Genomic DNA, 24435 nt, shown 5'->3' with positions numbered 1-24435 from the left:
AGAGGTGGAGTAGAAATTTAATTCAGTTGGCATTTAAAGACAACAATACACCAACTGAAATGGAGCCCCACTTTGAAACTTGCTCTTCTCCAAATTTTGCAACGCAGTTCTCCAGCCAAGCAATCATGTACGAAAGTGCATATATTAAGGTAAAATGTGTATAGAAATGGAAATATAAGTGAAAGTGACATACAAAAATGCATATTGGCATTTGCAAAAATGTGTGATTTACGCAAAATGTGCACGTTAGGAGAAATTCACACTAAAATATGAAGAATTTTCAAGAAGCCTTAAAAAAAACACACACACCTGAAACTGATGTGGAAATGTGGAGAACTGAAGTTCAGACTGGAAAAATGGTAAGATGAGAGAAACCCAAACTGATGATGGGAGCTGTAATCCAGCAACATCTGAAGGGCTAGATATTCCCTATCCTTGTCTTATTCCAATGCAAGAGGTTCTGCAGGAAGATTTGGCAAAAGAAGATTTGGGAGGGACAAAACTGGATGGCACCCAGCAGCTTTGAAAAACACAACTGTCTCCACCCCCACCCACCCGCCTGGCCTGGCCTCCACACAGCATCCTCCTAGCCTGCCACTGCTGACACACGGCGGATCCTGCCAGATAAAGAAGAAATTCAGGCTGCTCAAAGTTTCCCTTTTTTTCCTCTTTCCCTTTTTTTTTTACCCATTCCATTCCTGATAAGTGTGGTGCCTGCACAGAGACTGATAGAAGGCCTATCGCGGCGGTTAGCGCAGAAAGGAAAAGCCTATCGCCGCAGCATCGCCGGACTCACATCAACTCCCAGCCACACAGAAATTAATATCACTCCAATTACCAGAGTGGAGATGGGCTGCACAGCGGCGATAATAAAATCTCTTTTACATAAAGAATGCAAATAACCAACTCCAGTGGGGGCGGGCAGGGGGAGGAGGGAGGAACAAGGGGGGAAAGGAAGAGGAAGCAACTTGCCACCCTTACTCTGGTTGCTTATGAATTTGATCCAGGATACAGTGTCAGGACCTATTTTTCAACTTCAGGGAACTTAATTGAGCAAACCACTGACTGCAACATTTGCAACATCTGGGACTTTTCTGGTAGGAAGGTGCATTCGAGCATGTTCAGAGTGCACTTCCCTCACACAAGTGGAAGCCAGAACTTTGGAGTCCCAGCTCACATCCCGTCAACAGAAATTAGAAACAGAACACCCACAACATGAAGTGGCAGAAGTCTACACAAGGAAGATCCTACCACACAGATTCAGACTTGCATGGGTTCCACAGACGCAAGGAAGCCCCTCCTCAAAAGTCTCTCTGCAGAGAGTGGATAGAAAACAGTAAAAGGTGTTTTTCCTGACCTTTTAAGAAGGCTGCAGTGAAATATAAGGGGGGCTCTAAGGAAGCTTTGACAGCAACCTGGTGCCAGACTTAAAACAGGGTGGAAGAAGTATATTTTGCGAGATGTACTTGATATGAAGACTAGTGGCTGCAGTTTATTTATTTATTGTTACATTTGTATATATTCCACCTTTCTGCCAAGGAGCTCAAGATGGAACTTGACTCTCCGCCCCCCTCATTTATCCTCACAACAATCCTGTGAGGTAAGTCAAGCTGAGAGACCAAGAGCCGTAAGCTCAGTAGTAGAATGGCTGTTCTGCAGAAGGTCGTTGGTTCAATCCCAGGCATCTTCAAGTAGGGCTAGGAGAGAACCCTGCCTGAAACTCATCAGAACTGTTGCCAGTCAGTGTAGATAAGTTTGGGCTACACAGACCATTGGTTTCACTCAGTATAAGGCAGCTTCCTATGTTACTGAGACTGTGAGTGACCCAAAGTCATGCTGTGAGCTTCACGATCTGCAGGGTGTCACTGTTGACACTCTAACCATGACACCATGGCTGGTGCTTTATGAACAGTAACATAGGAAACTGCCTTACATTGAGTCAGGCCTTTGGTCCATCAAGCCCAGAATTGTCTACACTAATTCTCAAAGGTTTCTTCTTCCCATCCACTGCCACCAGATCTCATAAACATGTCAGGTATGGAGCTTAGCTCCTTCTGCACACCAATCAGGTGCACTCCACCACTGAGCTATGGTTGATACACATCCCCCAACTCAGCCTAGACATGGTCTTAAGGCACGCAGGGTAGCCAGAGCTGTACACTCTATTCCTCTCAATTCCTAGTACAGAGATATGCTGTCCCTGGGGAACACAAGAAAAGAAGAGACGTGGGAGAAATCTTGTGTCCAAGTTGCTCCAATCCTGACCATGTGTACACAGTTCCCCATGTGCTGGTCCTATCATCACCCACCATCTGCAGACAAGACTGAGGACCAGTGCAGCTGCATGCAATGTGCTGCAGTAGTGTAGTGGTTAGAGGGTCTGAGTTCAAATCCCTATTGGGTGACAAAATTCACAGGATGATCATGGACAAATTACTACTCTCTCAGCCTAACCTATCTCACAGAATTGTTGCACAGATTTAAAGTGGGGGGGGGGGCTTTGATGCTACATTGAGCTCCTTGGAGGAGAAGAAGAATATCAATGTAACAAATAAACCAAGAGCAAGGGGTGGATGAATGGGTCAATTTCAAGTTTCTCCAAGTTTCTCATTTTTCCAGTCTTAAATTCAGTTCTCCACATTTTATATCAGTTACCATTAAAAAAAAATAATCATCATGCAAATTCATTGATATCTTCATGTGGATAATATAACATTCACCTTTTTATATGGCTTTTGCCTGATATGCACTTTTTAAAAACAATTCTCTCTAATATAATGCATTTTGGTATGTGCTATTTTCAACAATACATGCATTTTTATGCATGCTAGTATGCAAATCTTTGTACATATTGCTTGACTAGAGAACTACATTGCAAAATTCAGAGAAATGCAAATTTCGAAGAAGGGCTGTGTTTTGGTTTGCGCATTGTACTGGAAAGCACAAATTAGGGAGGGATCACCTTTAAATGCAAACTAAATCAAATTTATTCACCACCCCTAATATATGTGGACATGATAAGAATTTGCTGGATCAGGCCAATGGCCCATCAAGCCCAACAAGCTGTTCTCCTAGTGGCCACCCACTTTCTCCTCCTGTGGTTTTCAGGAACTGGCATGCAGAAGGAGTACTGCCTCCAGCAGTGGAGAGGCAGAGCACAGCTATCATAGCTAGTGGCCATTAATTGCCTTATCCTCCATGAATTTATCTAATCTTCTTTTAAAGTCAACCAAGTTGGTGGCCAGCACTGCCTCCTGTGGGAGTGAGTTCCACAGTTTAAGTACCGTATTTTTCGCTCTATAAGACACACTTTCCCCCTCCTTAAAAATAAGGGGAAATGTGTGTGTGTCTTATGGAGTGAATGCAGGCTGCACGGCTATCCCAGAAGCCAGAACAGCGAAAGGGATTGCTGCGCAGCGCTTCCTCTTGCTGTTCTAGCTTCTGGCTTAGCCCCTCAGACCCTTCCCCCACCTCCCGGAAAAGCCCCCAAGAGCCGTGCTCCCTTTAAATATTATTTTTCTTGCATTCCCCCTCTAAAAGCTGGGTGCGTCTTATGGTCAGGTGCGTCTTATGGAGTGAAAAATACGGTATGTGTTGCATGAAGGAGAAGCTTGTCGTCATTTTTTCTAAATAACTTTATGTTGGGTTTTATCAAAATGGATCATAGGAATAATAAATAATAAGTATATAATAATAAGTATATAATAAGTATATAATAATAAGTATATAATAAGGAATAATAAATAAATAATAAGCAGACCAAGGAATAATAAATAAATAATAAGCAGACCAAGCAGACCAATAATAAATAATAAATAATAAGCAGACCAAGTCTTCTCATGTCATTTGTATATCACAACAACCATAATGAATTTGCACTAATATTTACCATATTACAGGTGTATTGTTAGCGGTCAGTGTATAGGTTCTTGGTTCATGAATTGGTTTAAATGAAAAGAAAGTTTTTGATGGATAGCTCAGTCAGTAAAGCGTGGGACTCTTAATCTCAGGGTCATGTGTATGAGCCCCACATTGGGCAAAAGATTCCTGCATTGCAGGGGGCTGGACTAGATGACCATTGTGGTCCCTTCCAACTTCAGCAGTCTATGATTCTATGAAAAAGAATGGGGAAACAGGATAGAAGAGAATTAACAGATAACATTCAGCATCAAATAGCTAAACGCTTAATCAGGATCCCTTGTGGTGGTGCTTAGATGACGTATGAGTAATAGTCATTTTTCCTCTTACGCTACCAATGAAACAATATAAAGTGTTGAAGGAGTACTTTGTCTTATCTGGTGGTTGTGCCATCAGCTGAGCATCCTACCCCTTGAGAAGACAACAACCCCCCAGTTCTTGGGGCTGAGCCAGGGACAAAGTCAAGGTTAAGGGTCCCGTAAGCAAAGCTGGATATAAACCATTACTCTGCTCTTAGTATGTTGGCAAAAGGGATTTGGGCATCTTGAGTCTCCCTTGTGCTGTTCTGAGATGAATGAAGAGCAGCAGTGGACAGAGCAGGCGTAGGCAGGGTGGGTGGGAGGAAGGAGGGGGTGCTGTGCCATGTGGCCAGCCAAGGATGAGCAGAGCAGCCTCACATCCGTCCATCGAGGCCAAAAGGTCTGGGGTGGGAAAGAGCAGATAACCAAGGAAGAGACAGAGGAGGTAGTGGCAAGGGAAGTCCTGCAGATATATTTCCGGCCAATACATCTAGGAAGGGCTGGGGATATCAGCCTGGCTGTGAACAGACATTTCCCTTCCTGAACAGGGAGTGGTGTGTGTGTGTGTGTGTGTGTGTGTGTGTGTGTGTGTGTGTGTGTTTCTGTGTGTGCGCTGGGGCAGGGGAAAGAGAAGAAGAAAGCAGACAAACACTTTTAGAAGCGACTCTCACTTTCCTATCTCCTGACTTGAATCTTCTGCTTTCATTGTTGCTTTAATGGTTTCTCTTTATTGTTACACTGCTTTAATTTGCCTTGTTTATTATATACTTTAATTATGGATGTTATAATGTTGTTGCTTCAATGTGCCTTTTAATTATGGGTAGCTGCATTTTTAGAATTGGTTTTGTTCTTGTTATTTTGCTGTTGGCTAGGCTTTTATTCATTTCTTTGAACCGCCCTAGTACAGTGGTACCTCGGGTTAAGTACTTAATTCGTTCTGGAGGTATGTTCTTCTTAACCTGAAACTGTTCTTAACCTGAGGTACCACTTTAGCTAATGGGGCCTCCTGCTGCTGCCACGCCGCCGGAGCATGATTTCTGTTCTCATCCTGAAGCAAAGTTCTTAACCCGAGGTAATATTTCTGGGTTAGCGGAGTCTGTAACCTGAAGCGTATGTAACCTGAAGCATATGTAACCCGAGGTACCACTGTATTTCTTCTTGAAATGAAAGGTGGTGTATAAAACCTTTTAATAATATTATAATACTCACAAGCAACTGCTGATGCAGAGGAAGATGGGATTCGCATTCAGGGCATGGCAGGGGAGTGACTCAAGGCAGTCTGGACTTTGGGAGTTCTTTACAAAGTGACCAAGAAGCTGTGTGTATATGTGGGGTGAGTTGGAGTGTCTTTGTGGATTTGCTAGGATGAATTTGGTCATCCTCTCAATTCAAGCAGCAAAAGCCATAAAGCAAAAGCTGGAGTTATGAGATGTGCTTGGAAAAGGAGGAAGGATAAGAAAACAACAAAGGGCCCTCCTTCACAAATAAGTAAGAAATGAACTTTTTTTTTAAAGACACCTGAGGCAGTCTCACAGACATGGAACTAGATTTCTCATCCTTGATCCATTCTAGATCACAGAGGCTGCCATCCTCAGTGACACACCGTGATGCCTGGTGCTCATTTGGATCCAACTCATTCTAGATCCGTCCCCATCCTCTTCCTTGATGAGTTCTGCAAGGGCAACACTAAGGAGGAGGAAGCTTACTGGCTTCATTCGGAAACGGGCAATCAAAATGATCGAGGGGGTGGGATCAACTCTCCTCTGAGGAAACTTTTTGGGCCAGAGAGAAGGTGAGTAAGAGGCGACATGGTAGAAGTTCCTGAAACGATGCATGGCATTGAGAAAATGTATGGAGAAATGTCCCTCCTCCTCTCATAACACTGGAACTCATGGACCTCCAATGAAGCTTAATGTTGGGAGGCTGCAAGGCAGACAAGAGGAAGTACTTTTTCCACAGAGCGCATTGTTAAATTATGGAACTCATGCCTACAGAAGGCAGTAATGGCCACCAACCTGGATAAAAGAAGATTAGGCAAATTCATGGACAGAAAAGCAACCCACAATGGCCAAGCTCTACCTCCACTGACAAGGGAGTTATCCCTACGGGTGCCAGCCTGATACTTAGTCAAATCATGGGCCCATCTAACTCAGAATTAGTTAAACTGACAGGCAATAGCTTTCTAAGGTTTCAGGCAAGGTTCTCTCCCAGCCCTGCCTGGAGATGCCCGGGATTGAACCTGGGACCATGCAAAGCAGGTGCTTAGCTAAGGATCCTTCCCTATCACTCTAAATACACATCCATCCCCCTCCACCCCAGATCATATATAACCAAGCTGCTGTTCGCCAGGTCATCACACACTCACAGACTTTTCCACTGACAGATGGAGACTGGCACACCCAATTGTTTCTCTGCATGACTTGTTGGTTTACAGATGAAAGTCCAGTGAGAAGGGGGGGGGGACTATGAGCAGCATCCAGCTTTCCTAAAACTCACGGCTTGCCACAATTCTCAGGGCTCATGAGCTTACTAGCCTTCAGAAGCCTTTTAGCTCTGCTCTGCCTGTAACATCCCCACATTTGACATAGAAAGGAAACATTAACGGTGGACTTTCTCCCTATGCGTGGCGATTTTTGCTTCAAATTATTAAAGAAGTCTTCGCATTCTTAAAGACACTGCCCTTCAGGATTCCCCAAAAGGTGTCAATCAATCAAGGGGGAAAGAATTAAAAGTCTCTGATTGATTGCCTTCATTTAAAAACCAATTTTGGTTGGAGAGATCTGTGCTCAGTTTGGAACTTAGTTAAGATACCAGCTCCATGACAGCAGAAGCAGCACAGGCCTGCCCCTACCTGCATGAGATCTCTTTCATTACTTAGGGGAGTTTGGGCTGGTTTAGCAGGGAAGGCAGGAGGAGGAGCGGGGGTACTTACCTGGCCCATTCCAAAGCTCTGGCTCCTGGGGCTTCTCCAGAATCTCTTGTTTATCTGGCTCCTTTGGGCTCTCCAAGCTCTCTCTGAGTTCAGTCTCTGAAAATTGAAGTAATGAAATCATTGAATCATCACTCAGAATCATTGAGGTCTGTGAAGAAAATATAGTCAGCCATTCAGGTGTACCAGGCTTTTATGAGCCAAGTCCCATGACCCAGCTTTAAGACAGCCATTCACACAGCTGCATCATGAACAGAGCGCTCACCATGTCTAAGAAGGGGGTGTTCTTTGGAGATAGAAAGCAAAAGACCTAGCTCCCCCATGCAGCAAGTGGGATGATCAGAACGTAATTGTACTGCATGGAACTGAGTCTGGTCTGTACCATTTCACGCTGTACGTGGGGATGCACATGGGTGAATACTATGTCAGAATGGGCGCTGACAAAGGGGTACTTCCCTCCCCTCTGGTTTGCTCAGGCTCAGTGTTGAGGCTCTCCCTAGCATCCCCTGCTCCCACCACTTCCTCTCCACTGGAGGTGGAACTTCCCTCCTCGCCAGAGGAGGAACTGCTTTGCAAGATTTTTGGAGGGTCCCTATAACACAACTGCCCTTTCACCTCTCACCTCTGAGCTGATGGCAATTCCCTGACACCTTCTATCCAAAATGACACCAGCCCCTGCATTCTGGAAAGGGGTGTGTCAGCAGGAAGGGATTCAAGCTTAGCTTGCCTTCTGGAGACAACTGTTTTCTAAGTGCAGACATTTTAATTCTAGTAGAGCATTTGACCGTGTGAGCTGTGTTTCACCCACCCCTCAGTTTTCAAAGACAGAAGTGGTCCAGTGAATTGTTCACCACCTCACCTAATGTCTGGGAGAATTAGACTTCAGTGAATGGGTTGGGTTCTCACCTGATGTCTAAGAACTAGGCCCAGGAATAATAATGACATTTAATATGTTGAACTGGCTCCCAACCAAGGATAGAAAGACGTGCATAGGATGCCAGAAAACCCCACAAGGTGACAAGCAACATACAGAGCTGCTTGCTAGATAATAATGAATCTGACTGCTGCAGCCCTTGCCTCATCACTCATCGTCATAACAGCCAACTCCTAAGGGCCGAGGCCCCTTCAACTCCCCCAATAAAATATTTGAGCTCAGTTGATGGGCACTGCCATTCAAATGGTGTGTGTGTGCTGCATCTTGTGATTGTGTTGGGCGTGGCTTACCTCCTCCCCACCCCCAAATATTTTATTTAAGTTGGCACCCCTACCTGTGTATTATCTCTATATCTTCCCTGTACCTGATGTTTGAAGACAGAGCCCACAAACCAGACATACTTTGCAATATTTTATTTATTTGTGGCATTTATATCCCACCTTTTTCTCCAAGGAGCTCCATGTGGCTTACATGGTTCTCCCCCTCTTTCATTTAATCCCCACAACAACCCTGTAAGGTAGGTTAGGCTGAGAGGGAGAGGGACTGGCCCAAGGTCACCCACTGAGCTTCACGACCGAGTGGGGATTTGAACCCTGCTCTCCCAGCTTCTAGTCTGACACTCTAACCACTATGCTGCACTGGTGCTCAATACTTTTTTTAAAAAAAAAACCCTCAATGAAGTTCTAATAATTAAAGAAGTTTGTGTTCTGTGTGAAGAAAAGGCAAAGCCTAAAATCCAAATGAATTGTGCAAATTAAAATTTATTCAAATTGAAGGCGGGGCAACAAGCAGGAATAAGGAGCTATGCAAAGTGCTAACCACTACCTCTCTTGCTAAGACTCACTTGGGCATATCAGGTTTTACTAGCCACTCTCGATCTATTTTCAAGCTCATTTGCAGGCAGTAAGGTCTAAAAAAAGAGAAGAAGCCACAGCCGACATTTATACTTTGCCTTTCCATAAAATCTCCAAACAACAGTTTGAAAAAAGGTAAGAAGAAAAAGATAATATAAAATAAAAGAGCAGATAAAATCAGTATCAAGCAGTCTGAAAATAAAGATGCCGTACGGTACCATTACCTATCAAGCTGTTTCGGCACTAAAATATCAGGAGGGTCAATCACCCTTGTTATGAAGAGATTAAAAAGAACTTCCCAGAAAATGAATGCTTTTTTATAAAATAAAATAGAACAAAACAAAACAAAACAAAACAAAACAAAACAAGCCATCAGAATGAGCATGCCAATTGCTCAGGAATGCTCTCTCTCAAGTCATTCGAAGTACATAATATCAAGCCAGGCCAATTGCTCCACATCGCTCAGTACTGCCCACACTGACTGGCAGCAGTTGTCCAGAGTCTCCCACACTTATAGGGAGATGCCGGGGTTTGTACCTGAGGCCTTCTGCGAGCTCTTCCACCAATCTACGGCTATTCCCCAACCTAACGCAGCCCATGTAGAAAGGGCACATAACAGAGAGCCTTTGCTGAAGAGCACACTGAGCTGGCAATCCCAGAACACTCCCATGATGCTTCACTTTAAGCTTGTGTGATACAAACATCAACTGTGACTGGATGATTTGGGGGGCTCAGAGTTGCTTCCTTATTTTCTAGACCTCCCATCCGCCTTCTCCCAGCGCCAGCTGGCTGACGAAAAGAAAAAATGAAAGAAAATAAAATTGGGTGGGGAAAGAGAACTTACTTCCTGGGCCAACTCTCCCGGTGGCAGACTCACAGCAACTTGATGACAATTATTTTCCCCATTAACTGCTGTTTGAGATCCTGCCGATAAGCCTATCTGCATAAGACAGCGTGAAAGATTAGCGGGCAGAGGGCATGTTTGCCTTTGCACCCAGGCCCCTAATAACCACCGCCAAAAAAGGCCCCACAACCATGGCCCAATCGATTGGCGCCATAAAGGGCGCCTGGGGGTGGTGACGTCACCGGCGATTGGTGATTATTAATACAGGTGATAAGGCGGGAATGGGGGGGTGGGGTGGATGATTAACATCAAGTAAATCAATCGTCGGGTATAAAAGTCCCATTATTTTTGGCTATAAATCAAAGTGGCTGGCATATTGATTGTTATCCATCGCGCTGAAAGCTTTTTGCTATGCGCCACAGGAGCAGCAGTTATTGCAGCCGGTGCGTTATCATGCGCTATCGCCTCCTTTTATCACGACGCGCTAGTGCCAGGTGCACTGTTCAGGCTGGAGCTTTCAGAGCTCTCTGCTCTCCCTAACCTCCCCCCCCCCCGCAACCCCCCACCCCTCAGCCTGAGGCTCTTGTAGAGAGCCTTAAAAATCAGATAAAGGAACCTCTTGCTTCCTTTTCTACAGACTAGCTCGGTGGGTCAAAGTCTGCCATTGCACAAAACACTTGGCTTCCCACCCACAAACTGCCTCACTGCCCCTGCCCCAGGTCCCAAACATCCTGCAAGTCCCTCAGAGATGAACAGCTTCCTAATAGACATCTATGCAGTTGTGCGTGGACAATGGCAGTTAACGTGCCAGGGGAGTGGGAGGAGGAGGAGCATTTGGATTTGCTATCCCGCTTTATCACTACCCTAAGGAGTCTCAAAGGGGCTAACAATCTCCTTTCCCTTCCTCCCCCACAACAAACACTCTGTGAGGTGAGTGGGGCTGAGAGACTTCAGAGAAGTGTGACTGGCCCAAGGTCACCCATCAGCTGCATGTGGAGGAGCGGGGAATCGAACAAGTCCACTGCTCTTAATCACTACATCACACTGGCACAACGCTCACTGTGTGTGCATACGTGTGCATGAAAGAGGAAAAATTAGATGGCCAAGGGTCACCAAATAATGCCTGACATTTATCAGGGAGATAATCAAATTATGAATATTACTATTTATGCTCCCTTGTTTTTTATTATATATAAATATATAAATAAAACAGCTTTAGAAATTTGCTGACCCTCTGCTTAGGAGCCAAGCACACTCACCATTTAAGTACAGTGGTGCCTCGCAAGACGAAATTAATTCGTTCCGCAAGTTTTTTCTTCTTGCGAAGCACGGTTTCCCATAGGAATGCATTGAAAATCAATCAATGCGTTCCTATGGAGACTGTCCGGGGACAGAGGGGAAGCGCCGCGCGCCTTCCCCTCTGTCCCCGGACCTGTTTAAAGCAAGGGGCGGCGGGGAGAAGATTGCTTCTCCCCGTTGCCTGCCCCGCAATCTCCGGGGACAGAGGGGAAGGCGCGCGCGCCTTCCCCTCTGTCCCCAGACTTGTTTTAAAGCAAGGGAAGGGGCAGCGGGGAGAATCGCTTCTCCCCGTTGCCGCCTCTTGGTTCAAAAGGGGTCCGGGGAGAGAGGGGAAGGTGTGCGTGCCTTCCCCTCTGTCCCCTCTTTTGAAGCAAGGGGCGGAGGGGAGAAGATCGCTTCTCCCCGTTGCCGCCCCTTGGTTCAAAAGGGGTCCGGGGACAGCGGGGAAGACGCGCTGCGCTTCCCCACTATCCCCGGAGCTTGCGGGGCAAGCTTCGTTTTGCGAAGCAAGCCCATAGGGAAATGCGTCTTGCGAAGCGGCTAAGAAAACGAAAAACTCCTTCATCTAGCGAGTTTTTCGTCTTCCGAGGCGTTCGTCTTGCGGGGCACCACTGTAGCAGAAAATGAAACCAAAACACACAACTTAGGCTCTAGGTTATGTCCCACTGCCAAATGGGAACCAGTTGGCAGGAATATGAAGCAGGCCCTTTCTGCCTGTTTTTGCCCTGCGAGGAGGAAGATGAGGACGAGCAAAGGAGGCACACACAACATCAGGGCCTACTTCAGTCGGACTGCCCCCTGCAGCCAACTTTACATGTTATATCATTTGTTTTAGTGGTTTAAAACGCCATTGGGTGCCTTGCCATATAAATGCTACAAATAAGTAAGAAAAGAAACCGGTGCGGGGAGAATGAAAAGAAAAAAGTATATAATATAATAATCATCATCCAAGTTGGGTTCTATGACATTTTCTTTTTTTAAAGGGAACCTTGTTATGGCCTAAAAGGCACAGGAGCACATTACCTGGGTAGGGTTACCATTATATTGAAGAGAAAAAAGAGGACATCATGACGGTCATTCAAAGCAAATAGATGCAATTTGTCTTAAATTCTACCCCTGAAAAAGAGACCATGTCCTGGATAAAGAGGACACATGGCAGCCCTACCTGGGCAGAGCACACATTGTGCGTTGGGAGGTAATCACCACAGGCACTGTACTTTCAAAACACTATCATACCACTTGAAACAGTCATGGCTTCCCCCAAAGAACCCCAGGAACTGTAGTTTGCCTGTTTGGTACTGAGAGGAGACCCCTATTTCCTTCACAGAGCTACAACTTCTAGAGTGGTTTAATGGGTTCAGGAATCTGGGAACTGTAGCTCTGTGAGGGCAACAGAAGTCTCTTAACTTTAAATGTTTAGCACAGATGGGGCCTTAAAACAACCTCCAACACTGTACACACTTTGTTGGGTGCCAGAAACGTTTTTTATCTGTCTAACTTTCCCCAGAAGGATGAGTTAACTCATAGGCAGTTATCGAATTTCTTTGTTTTGAAAAATGTGTTCTTAAATTCTGTTTTCAATTGTATTTTTCCTGCTGCATGCTGCTAAGCTATTTTGTAACATTCAAACATTTACACACATTTTGTTGAGTGCCACAAACTTTACTTATTTGTCTAGCCTTCCCCAGAAGGATGAGTTGACTCATAGGCAGTTATCTGATTTCCTTTTTGAGAAATGTGTTTTTAAATTCTATTTTCAATTCTAACATTTAACCATTTATAAAATACTCTAAAATAATAAAAATGTCTTTATAGATAAATAAATGAGAGAGGAGGGAGGGAGGGAGGTGTGGAGAGGTAAAAGTAGTCCAATTAGATCTTGTCGACATTAACACTCTTGCTCTTTTCTAGGGAATTTTTCTCTCATGTAAGCACACATAGTATTACAGCCTCAATATTCCTGCTGCTTCTATGGACAAATAAGACAGTCACTAGTGTTTGGGCCAACTCATGTTTCTAAAAAGCTGGAAGACAGAAGCGGTGTGTGTGTGTGTGTGTGTGTGTGTGTGGTTTGCATTTCTAGGTCAGCATTTACCTAGCCAGGTCTGCAGTCTTTCAAGGCACAGTAGCAAGAAACTCAGACCCTTAATTAGATTACAAATTGCTGTGGAGAGAGAGCAGAATTTATTGATTGAAATTTGAGCCAGAGCAGGGAGCTGCTGCTGCTGCTGCTACAGCAGCAGCATAGAGGCTATAAGAAGCAGAGCTACGAAATCCCCATTTGAAGTCTTGCCTCTCCCACGAAGCTGTGAGCAGCCCTTAGGGTAGGCTGTTCATCTGCAGTATGGGGACAATAGTACTGACCTATCTTACAAGTCTCTCGTAAGGATTCCAAGTTAACGTGCACAATCTGCTTTGCAAATGTTACAAACCCTAAGTATGATTGCAGACAGTGGAAGAACATAGGAAGCTGCCTTACACAGAGTCATAGCCTTGGTCCATCTGGCCCAATATTACCTGCACTGACCGGCAGCAGTTCTCCAGGATCCCCACCTCTATCTGGAGATGCTGGGGATTGAACCTGGGACCTCCTGTGTGCAAAGCACATGCTCTACCGCTGAGCCATGGCACTACCACTGAACTGCATCCTTTTCTGTTCCCATATGAGAAACAGGAGTAATAAAAGACTGCACCTCTGAGCATGGGCAGATTGCCTTTCCTTCTCTACAGAATGACCACAGCAATCCTTTCATGTATCAGAGAGGGGGGGCGTACTTGCAGCCTGACAGATGTTGCTGCACCACAACTCCCTTCATCCCTGACCACTGGCCCCGCTGGCTTGTAGCTGATGGGAGCTGGACCCCAACAACACCTGCAAGTTGAGGCACAGCACAAGATAGGAACTTACTTTCGCTGCAAGGGGAGCTGGACAAATCGCCTTCCACGGAGCCTTCGCGGTCAGAAGCGCCTCCCTCCTTTTCCGAATGGCTGTGGTCCTCCAAAGGAACTTCATCCCCTTCTTCCATCTCACCAAAGGTGCCTGCAAGAGCAAAACTAGGTCAGAAATTATGCAGGCATTCCACCAGCCCAACTGAAAAGAGACGCTCAAATAACATGCTACATTTGCTTTTTTAATGCACCAAGAAGAGTGCAATTAACAATCCACCGAGTTTGAGGTCTCCTGGCAAATCAATAGCGCATTGAGAGGATATTGGCAATAAACAGCAGCCTCTTCTGTCACATATGGGTGGATTCTGGTTGCGTGTTCATTTGGAAAAGGAGGAGAAAAAGTTATCTCTAGAGGTATACCAGGGCACAAGCATAAAATTGTCTAGGGATGTGGTGGGCAGAAGGCAGAATGTGTTCCCTGGGTGATTTATAGTGCATTGAGTCGCAATAATTTAACAGCAGCAAGTAAATCTCTCGGCTGTGACTGCCCTTGTGCTAATTGCTTAGGCTCCATGTTGCTCACCAGGAAAACAGGAATTTTTCTTTCCAGCGCTCATAATACTAGAACTCGGGGATGGAAAATGAGATGGAGTACTGGGAGATTAAGGACACAGAAAAGCTTTGTGCTAGAATTCCCAAGATCTGTCATGTCTCAGATGTAGCATCGTCCTCATATTCATTCATCTGAAGTCTTTTTAAGCTGCCTCCACTCAAAAGGTCCCAGAGTGGAACCATGGGCAATGTAAACCAAAATCAAACATGCATAAAACAAATTACAGACTTTAATTACTAATAAAAGCAGTAGCGGCAATATGAATTCAAATGCTCAGTATGCCTCCCCAAAACCCAAAGGTGTGACTTTAAGGGGCTGCATTATACCAAATAAAACCAGTGGTCTATCCAGTTCAGTACTGTCTACACGGACTGGCAGCAGCTTTCCAGAGTTTCAGGCAGGGAATCCTTCCCCCAGCTCTACTTGGGAGATGCTATTGGGGACTGGTGCCTGCTGTGTGCATATCTGGGGCAATGGATTGGAAGAACAGGGCAGAGACCCTCCCCTAGGCTCTCCTTCGCACAGCTGCCGTAAGGGGTTTTTTTAGAGACTGGGGGGGGTGGGGGAGTTGTGTTCTTCCCCACCAAAATATGTGAACTACTCTCCTAAATTTGCACTTCTCCAAATATTGGGGGGGAAACAAATCCAAAAAATGTGAGCAAAAATGCAGTTAGTAACAAAAATAACGTACGCCAGTGCATTCTGTTAGAGGAAATTGCCTAAATAAATGTGTAGATTAAGAGAAATGTGATCCAAATTATTCATGAATTTCCAGGAGGATTCTTCTTTTAAAAAAAAATGCAATGCAGAAAATGTGGGCAGCTGAACTAAAGACTGGGGGAATTAGAAACTGACCTTGAGAGATTTGTCCATGCCCACCTGTTCTTGATAGTATGAAGGATGGTGGGAAGCCTCTCCCCCCACTCCCACTCCCCACCAAAAGTACATCTGGACACATCTGAGAATTTTTGGGTGTACGGCTGCTTCACACCAGCAGCTGGCATGATGAACCCCCTTATTAATTGTGCGCCCCATGGCCATTGCTGACACTGCCCAAGCATCTGGGCCAGCCCTATTTGCCAAGAGGGCAATGCAATAACAAGAGAGAGAAGCCAGCGGGTTTTCTGTGTGGTGCAAAGTCTGCCATTCTCTGGCCTTTCTCTCTCTCGCTCGCTCCGGCCTTATTCATCTGGGTGAAATAAGTTTCTGTGTGTGCGTGGGGGGGGGGGGAGAGGAGATGGAAGAGGAGGGGGTTAACTTTATCAGAACCCGAGAGCCGTGAAGGCGTGAAAGAAAAAATTAGCCTAACGATGTTTCATTTACAGCGAGAGAAACGATTTGTTAGCCGGCGATTGTTTCTGAATATTATCAGAGCCTTTTTAATTGTGCTGGAACTGAAATTAGTAGAATTAGAATAAATTGCCTTCCCTTCTCCGGCAGCCTCTTTATTCACGCTCATTGTTGTCTGCTTTGTATAGATTATGGGCCCTTTGTTCTCCCAGCGTAAATATACATGCCTAGAGTCATAGAGAGTGGCTGAGGTCTGGGGAAATGCACCGCATGCAACACCCCCCCCCCCGTGCCAGCCCACTTCTCCTTTGTCGTTGAAATGTTTGCCTTTTCAGGGTGAAGGCGGGTGCTGTACCCCCAGCAGCAGCACTTGCCAGCTCCCAGGAAGGGCAGACTGACCCCTGAAATGGTGTAAGACCTCTTTTCTTTTTTAGAGGCCCCCAGAAAACAATCAACACTGGGGCAGGTGTCCATTGCATTAGCGAGGCTGTATGTATGCGCCCTGAACGAGCCCGATGTGTGGCACAGCACAACCACCTGAGAAACCTAAGATTCCATTATTATTACAGTGGTACCTCGGGTTAAGTACTTAATTCGTTCCGGAGGTCCGTTCTGAAACTGTACTTAACCTGAAGCACCACTTTAGCTAATGGGGCCTCCTGCTGCCACAGCAGCACGGTTTCTGTTCTCATCCTGAAGCAAATTTCTTAACCTAGGGCACTATTTCTGGGTTAGCCGAGTCTGTAACCTGAAGCGTATGTAACCTGAAGCGTATGTAACCCGAGGTACCTCTGTATTTACAGGGGTACTTTGGTTTACGAACTTGATCCGTTCCGCAAGTCCGTTCTTAAACAGAGGCATGCTTTCCCATAGCAGCGAGGGACTCAATTTACAAATGGAACACCCTCAACATGTTCTGCTTCCAAGACAAAGTTCACAAACCAAAACACCTACTTCCAGGTTTGCAGCGTTCTTAATCCAAGTTGTTCATAAACTAAGCTGTTCTTAAACTAAGGTATTATGATTAATAGGGTAATATTAATAATAAAAACAAGCTTCTAGTCCTTCTGGCGAAGGAGGCAACGTTCAAAAAATGTGCGCAATGCTTGTGGAAATCTTGGGATCCAGAAGGGTTGGCTAAAACCTCCAGACATTTTGGGGGTCAGGGAAGAGAAGAAGAGGGACAGAAAGAGGAGGAAGAAGAAGCTGTTGAACAGACAGAGTATTGCTTTTATTGTTTCCCACCAGGGGATTTCAAGATGCAGGGTGGGCTATACATTTTTAAAAAACAATTCAATAGTGTAATCCGTACAAAATATGAAAAGCTTACGTTTTTCGGAACACATTTACTTGGACTTTACATAACTTCACTGTGGGCATCCAAATCCTAGTGGTCTTAAGCCTGTAAAATGAGCAACGGTTATGGGGGCTCCTTCCAAGAGAACCCTTCTATCTCAATTCCTGTGCCCCCCAACCCTTAATTCTTAAAAGGGACACTGTGGAGCTGGAAAAGGGCGACTAAAATGATCAAGGGTTTAGAGAGCATAAAAGGAGCCTCCTGATTCAGCATCCTGTTCTCACACAGTAGCCACCCACATGCCCATGGGAAACCCACAAGCAGGACCCGGGTTCAAGAGCATGCTCCCCTCCTGTGGTTTCCAGGAACTGGAGTTGCTTGCCTATGAAGAAAGGCTGGGAGCTTTTTATACATTGAGCAAAGGGGAGGTGTGCTTTGTGGTGTGGTAAAACAGACTGGGCAAAGTTTTCTCCACCTCTCATAATATGAGAACTTAGGGCTACTGCCTAAAGTAACTGACCGGAAGGAGGTTCAATATAGACATAAGGAAGTCACATCACAATTGCCACCCAGACAGTTTTATCTACACCACAACCCTGCAAGGTAGGTTAGGCAGATGGTGGGACAGGATGAGGGGAGCAAGTGGCCCAAGGATACCTAGCAAGCTTCACAGCAAACTGGTGTTTTGATCCTGGATCTCTCCAATCCGACTCCAGCACTCTAATCCCTGTGCCATACTGCAATCTCACCAGCCACTACAATCATCTGAGGGCTCTGCGTTCAGGAGCAACTACAGGAGGGAAATCACTGCCACGCCTGCTTGTGGGCTTCCAGGAGGCATCTTGATGGCTGCTGTGGGAAACAGAGCCCTGCACCTTTGATCTAATCCAGTCGCCCGCGGGGAATGGTGATGGCTTCAGTGACTCGACTGTAATGCAGACAGGAGACGACTCCACATAAATGAGCTATTTTAGTGACTCTCTTTGCAGGGCTTGCAGACAGAGCTTCTCGGGCAGTAGGGATGGTACCCCAGGGAGAGCTGAACCCCAACCCACAAATTAAATACAGTGGTACCTCAGGTTAAGTACTTAATTCGTTCCAGAGGTCCGTTCTTAACCTGAAACTGTTCTTAACCTAAAGCACCACTTTAGCTAATGGGACCTCCTGCTGCTGCCGTGCTGCCGGAGCACGATTTCTGTTCTCATCCTGAAGCAAAGTTCTTAACCTGAAGCACTATTTCTGGGTTAGCGGAGTCTGTAACCTGAAGCGTATGTAACCTGAGGTACCACTGTATTAGCTATTGCACACATCTCCCCCTCCCTCTTTTTCTCAAAAAAGGGAAATAAAAGCATACTATAGTTTTTGTGGGACCCAGGTGGCACTGTGGTCTAAACCTAGGGCTTGCCGATCAGAAGGTCGTAGGTTCGAATCCCTGCGACGGGGTGAGCTCCCATTGTTCAGTCTCAGCTCCTGCCCACCTAGCAGTTCGAAAGCACGTCAAAGTACAAGTAGATTAATAGGTACCACTCTAGCGGGAAGGTAAACGGCGTTTCCGTGTGCTGCTCTGGTTCGTCAGAAGCAGCTTAGTCATGCTGGCCACATGACCCTGAAGCTGTCTGCAGACAAATGCCGGCTCCCTCGGCCAGTAAAGCGAGATGAGCGCTGCAACCCCTGAGTTGTCCACGACTGGACCTAACGGTCAGGGGTACCTTTACCTTTTTATAGTTTTTTAACATATACTTTGCTCTTGCAGAACACTGATAGCCAGAAACATGCCATCAGCTTTCCCATGCCAAGCAGTGTGGGTTAACTGAGCTAGTAGATTTTTTTTTAAAAAAAAAAAGGCAGAAGGGAGGGGGGGAGGAAAAAAGAAAGAAAACTGAGGGGGGTGATGGAAGAGAAGAGAGAGAAGCCAAGGCAGCAAACAGAGCCTCATTTCTGTGGGATTGCTGGAAGCCTAGCGGAGTTATCACCTCACGCAGGCTCCCTCAGTCGGCCTGATCTGTCTATTCTTCATTAAGCAAATACGCTGAAATGGAAATGAAAACATAATAGCTATTTGATTTTCGGCGAGATATTTTGCATATTGGTTCAGTGCTGATAGTGGAATTTCATCAACTCCCTTTTTTCATGCTTTAAAACTGAATTACTGAAGGCTGGCTTTACAGAGAGAGGATGAGCCCAGAAACCCACTCACTTCCCAGATACTCCGCTTAGACGATTAACTGGGGCTCCCTCCCTCCTCTCCCTCCCTCCCCCCCCCCCCGCCTTTTTTGATAACAAGGAAGGATTTCTCTCTCTTTTTGAAAACTACTGTAAGGAAGAACTTGCGCAAATCTGAGATGATGCGACAAAGTTTCACTGTGCAGATACTAACTGGTTCTCGCCACCTCACTTCCATTAACAGATAAAAATAAAATACCAGGTGTGCACAGGTGTGTGTGTGTGTGTAGTTAAGCATGCAAGAGGCACACATGTAGCTCAGATCATGCCCTGCAAAAGCTCCAGCAAAATGCACTCTCTATATCTCAAGGAAGGGACCATTGCTCATGGGGGTAAAGGCACACATTTGGTGCAGGCAGGCAGGAAGACCCTGGCCAGTTCCTGGTATCTCCAGCTAAGAAGCATGTAGTCAGGTTAGTGGGAGAGACCTCTTTCCACTTGAACTCCTGGAGAGCTGCTTCCTGCCAGAGTAGACAATACTAGGATTAGTCTGGGATTGAACTGGGCCAAATCAATGAGGCACTTCACTCAATAGACCACTACATACACATATAGCCACACACACCAGAAGACCTCCTATGGATCCCAAATCCTAGTTTGGGGGTCTTCCTCCCCTCTCTCCACAAGCCCTGACAATCTTGGGTCTTTTGTATGAGATCTCCTGCTGCTATCGGCCAAGAGAGACTCTGCTCAGCAGATCAGATATGCTGTATGAAAGTGTTAGATCTGAAATGCTGTATGAAAAATTATCCCCCACCCCAGGTTTTCTGAAATACAGGAATTCTGCAACAGACTGCATGATATTCGGATCTGCATAGGCTTGCTTGGTTTAAATTTGCTGACCAATTTGGTTTGCTTTTTTCCCCTTCCCCCAAATAACTGAAGCAATTGTGAATTACGGTTCCCTGTAACATGAAATGAAAAATTCATAGAATTCACAGAATAAAGGTCAGTGGGATAGTAGAGAACAAATGAGGTTTTTTAGGGATAACAGAAACAGGAAAGGAACTACACCAATTTAGGAAGTACAACGTGTGCTAACCAGAAACTCCCTTTCTCGTTTCAAAATTTAACAGAAATTACCCATGTGCTTTCATGCTTTCAATGCAAAGGAAACACATTTTTACCCTAAAAGCATGTTTTGTTTTTAAAGCTAAAGCTCAAATTTTGCATTAGAGGTTACATACAGCAGTTCCACAATAAACAGTAAGAATGTTTCCAGCTTTGTGAACACCAGTGTCAAGTTTTTGACTTTGCCACAGTCTCTTTGTAAACTCACACAAAGGAACTTTGGATCGCCAACTCTCTTTTCTTTCTCCAAAACGCGCCATGAACAGAGGGAGCGACATACTAAAATGTGTGGGCTGTCCATCAATTTGTTCAGGCTCAAGGCAGCTGAGATAATTCCCTGACAAATCCTTGAAATAGCCATTTTGAGGAGGATGTCAGGTTCATATTTAGCTCATCAGTTACCCCGTGTGTCTAATTACCACCTCTGAGAGGCAGCTGGGTCCGTGTTGGATGCTTTACAGGGCTAGCAGGCAGGGATGGGAGATAACTCACAAAGAACTTGTTGCATCTCTGCGCTGGTTGGAGGTTCCCTGCGCTCAAGGAAGAGTTCCATCATCCACACTTCAGTTTGCACCACCACTTTCCCCCAGGAAAACCTGCAGTTTAGCACTGAACCATAACAACAGACAATCACGTCTTCCACAGCCATGCTTTCTAGGAACGGGAGAAGCAGGAGTGTGGACGGACCCTTAGAAGGCATCTTCAGTGTTGTTTAGCATGGATGTAGTGCCACTTAATGCTCACGAACTCCTCAGTTACACTCACTGATCCCATCATCCCGGGCTATTTAGCCATGGTTTAGTGGTCAGGGATGATGGGAGCTGTAGTCCAGTAACTTCAGGAGGACCACATGTTCCTCCACCTTGGATTTATACATAACCGCCCTTTGCTATAAGATTTCAGGGGAGCATGCAATATAAAAATATATAAGCAGTGACATTAAAAAAACCAAATGATGAACTTAAAGCAGACTTCCCCAACCTCGGCCCTCCAGATGTTTTGAGACTACAATTCCCATCATCCCTGACCACTGGTCCTGCTAGCTAGGGGTCATGGGAGTTGTAGGCCAAAAACATCTGGAGAGCTGAGGTTGAGGAAGCCTGACTTAAACCATATGATCAAATAGGGGAAGTATTTACTGGTTGGTTGCAATATCATCAAGTAAACGATATATTTAGTATAGACAAAAGAAATCTTGGTTTTGAAAACAAAAAATCCAGATTTCAAACCGAATTGTTGTCAAAGATGTATAACTTCTTGTTAGAATGGCACACAAAAGATGAAGAAATTAAAGAAGTGATGACAAAATGGGCTATAGACTTTGGGTACAATATCCAGTATGAATCTTGGTCAAAATTGTGGAATGAAGGTTTGAATGTTTGAAATATTGTGTTAAAGAAATTACACACACACACACACACACACACACACAAATAAATAAACTGATGACAGCAGTTAATGAACAGCAGCAGATTTGAAGAATTTTAAAGCTTTAGATGTTTCAAAGTTCTGGGAGAATTTTTTTTAAAAGGCTTTTGCCTGGTACTGAAGAGAAGTGATCAGAGGCCCCAGGAGACCCTCCCTTGGGAAGGTGCTGCACAAGGAGAAAATGCGCTCCCTTCCCATCACTGCTCTCATTGCCTCTGGTAGGGGTTCACAGAGATAGCCTTCAGCAGATGACCTCATTGTGATTTTGGGAGCAGAAGCTCAATCAAGTAAAAAAAAGATGGGCTTGCCCAATTCTACTCAACTGAGCTCCTGGCTGAACTGCAGGCATCCTGGCTTTACCGTTCCTGTTCTGAGTCCCTAAGCTACAACAATGCCCATTCAGGAAAGGGATGTAACCTGTCAGCTTCACAAAATGTGTTTCATTTTGGAGTCATAAGACCATGAGAAGACCCATTCTGGATCAGATTAAAGGTCCACCTAGTCTACCATCCTGTTTCCCACAGTGTCCTGATGCCCCTGGAAAACCCATGATCAGAGCTTTAGGGCAATAGCTTGCTCCCACAGCTGTTCCCCAGCAACCAATATTGGAGGCTTCTGGTCCTGGAGTAGTATAGCAGCCAGGTGACTACAAGGTGATTCCCACCCCCTCTATCCTCAGTAGTCATAGTGCCAGAATGATCTTGGGTGAGCAGGTCTCCCACTGCCTCATGGAAAGATCTTCAGTTACCAGTCATGGGAAGAGGGCTGGGATCTCCAGACACATGAAGGCCAATAAAGCAGAAGGATTAGAGGCACTGGGGTTGAAAGACCAGTGGTTCAGATCCCAATGAGTTCACTGCAACCTCTCCAGGGTGTTTTCCTGCTCATTTCCCTCACAGTCTTGTTGCAAGGTCAATGCAACAATAAAGTATTAATAGGGATTAAGCACTCCAGCTATTGCTCCATCAAGTCTGGCCTCTGTCTCTCTCTGGGTTTATCTAGATGATCTGTTAAAAGCATCCCTTTCCTGCACTGAGATTGCTCTAGCATTAATGGAGCTTACTTTTGACATGTATAGGATTGCATTGCTGTATTATAGCCGTGCAAGTCCCAATTCAAAGGCAACAGTGCAAGGTCCAGTTCATTGATCCTGGAGGGCAGGGAAAAGAGAAGAGAGCATCACCCCTTTCCACTTTAAAAGGCTGGGTGAAGCACCTTCTACCTCAAGGTGGTGTTGCAAGGTGCCAGGGGAGGTGTGTGTGGGGGGGAGACAGATAACAAACAAAGGAATGTAAACTTTCTTGGGAATTGCTTGCAGAAAGCTTTTGTGGTAGTTAGACTATGTATGAACTTTATTAAGCATTATTTCTGATTTGTTTCCAGGGTGGTTCTGTTATAATTTCATTCTGATTTGCTTGTGGGGCATATACAAGTCTCCCTGTTCATTATTTGTTCATCCGATACTTTTCCATGCACTTCTTCATCACTTTCTCAACTGCAAAAAGTCAGTGCTTTTGTCCTGTTTTTCAAGTTGATTTGTTGTGCTAGTGTGAAAGAGCACATTACTCCTCTTTAATTGCACAAAGCTAAATTTCCAGTATGCACTTGAATCCCTCCCATAGGGATTCAATAGGGAAAATAAGAACATATGAAGAGATCTGCTGGATCAGGCGAATGGCCCACCTAGCGCAGCATCCCGTTCTCAGTGGCAAATATGATGCCTGTGGGAAACTTGCAAGCAGGACCCAAACAGAAGAGCACCTTTCCCTTCTGCAGTTTCCAGCCACTGATACAGTATTCAGAACCCTGGAAGCACCCAAAGTGTCAAAGTCAGAGACAGACACGCAATGTGAAAGGGGGAGAGGGACTGCTTAGTTTACAGCACCTGTGTGGGTCACAGCTTTGCGGTCTGAGCAGGGGCAGCCACATGGTGGGGGGCGGGCAAGAGAAAGCTGCGGGGCTCATCTTTCATGACAGTGCAGACACCATCAACAGGTGCCCACCACATGTGTGACCAAATCCCAAATAGTGCTTCCATATTACAACAGCCCTGCTTTCTGAGGAAAGCACAGCATAGCCCCCAGGACCAGCATTACCATGTCAGATGCTAGGGAAATGTGATATTCCTGCAACAGAAGTACTCCTTTGAGATACACATCTGGACCCCATGCAATAAATAAACAGCAACAACCCCTTGTTGTGCTATAAACTGACCATCTGGCAAGGATATCCAGCTGATATTTTAACTCAACATGTGACAGTGAAAGCACCAAGTCTGCCTTCGCCTTCTCTCCCCCCCCCCCATGCCAAATTAAGCTCCTATGTGTTACTGTACTCTACTCCACACACCCCAAGATATTCAATAAAATAAAGTACCATCCAATGAACAATGGCACCACATGGATAAAACGCTGCTAGAGGAACGGCATGTGAAACATTTGCTTCAGGAAGCAGAGAGACATGGGTCAGCAGAAATCACCATTAGATGAGTAATTATTTGATCATTGCACTCAAATTAAACTTCTTTCAGCGTCTGAACAATAAACC

At 45.3% G+C, this 24435-nt stretch overlaps 1 protein-coding gene across 5 annotated transcripts in view; it reads right to left on the bottom strand.

Moving 5' to 3' along the window:
- Positions 1 to 24435, bottom strand: part of ZFPM1 (zinc finger protein, FOG family member 1) — a 119139-nt gene that overhangs the window by 49492 nt on the left and 45212 nt on the right. For all 5 annotated transcript variants that reach the window (XM_081202599.1, XM_081202595.1, XM_081202596.1 and 2 more), the window contains exons 2-3: positions 13986 to 14117; positions 7150 to 7245 (exon numbers count right to left, since the gene is read on the bottom strand). In XM_081202599.1, the coding sequence (XP_081058725.1) occupies positions 7150 to 7245; positions 13986 to 14117 (228 nt within the window). The remainder of the gene's footprint in view (positions 1 to 7149; positions 7246 to 13985; positions 14118 to 24435) is intronic.

This window comes from Podarcis bocagei (genome assembly GCF_964188305.1).
Source record: "Podarcis bocagei genome assembly, chromosome: 7".
NCBI classification, from domain to species: Eukaryota; Metazoa; Chordata; class Lepidosauria; order Squamata; family Lacertidae; genus Podarcis; species Podarcis bocagei.
This window is presented reverse-complemented; position numbering and strand designations above follow the sequence as displayed.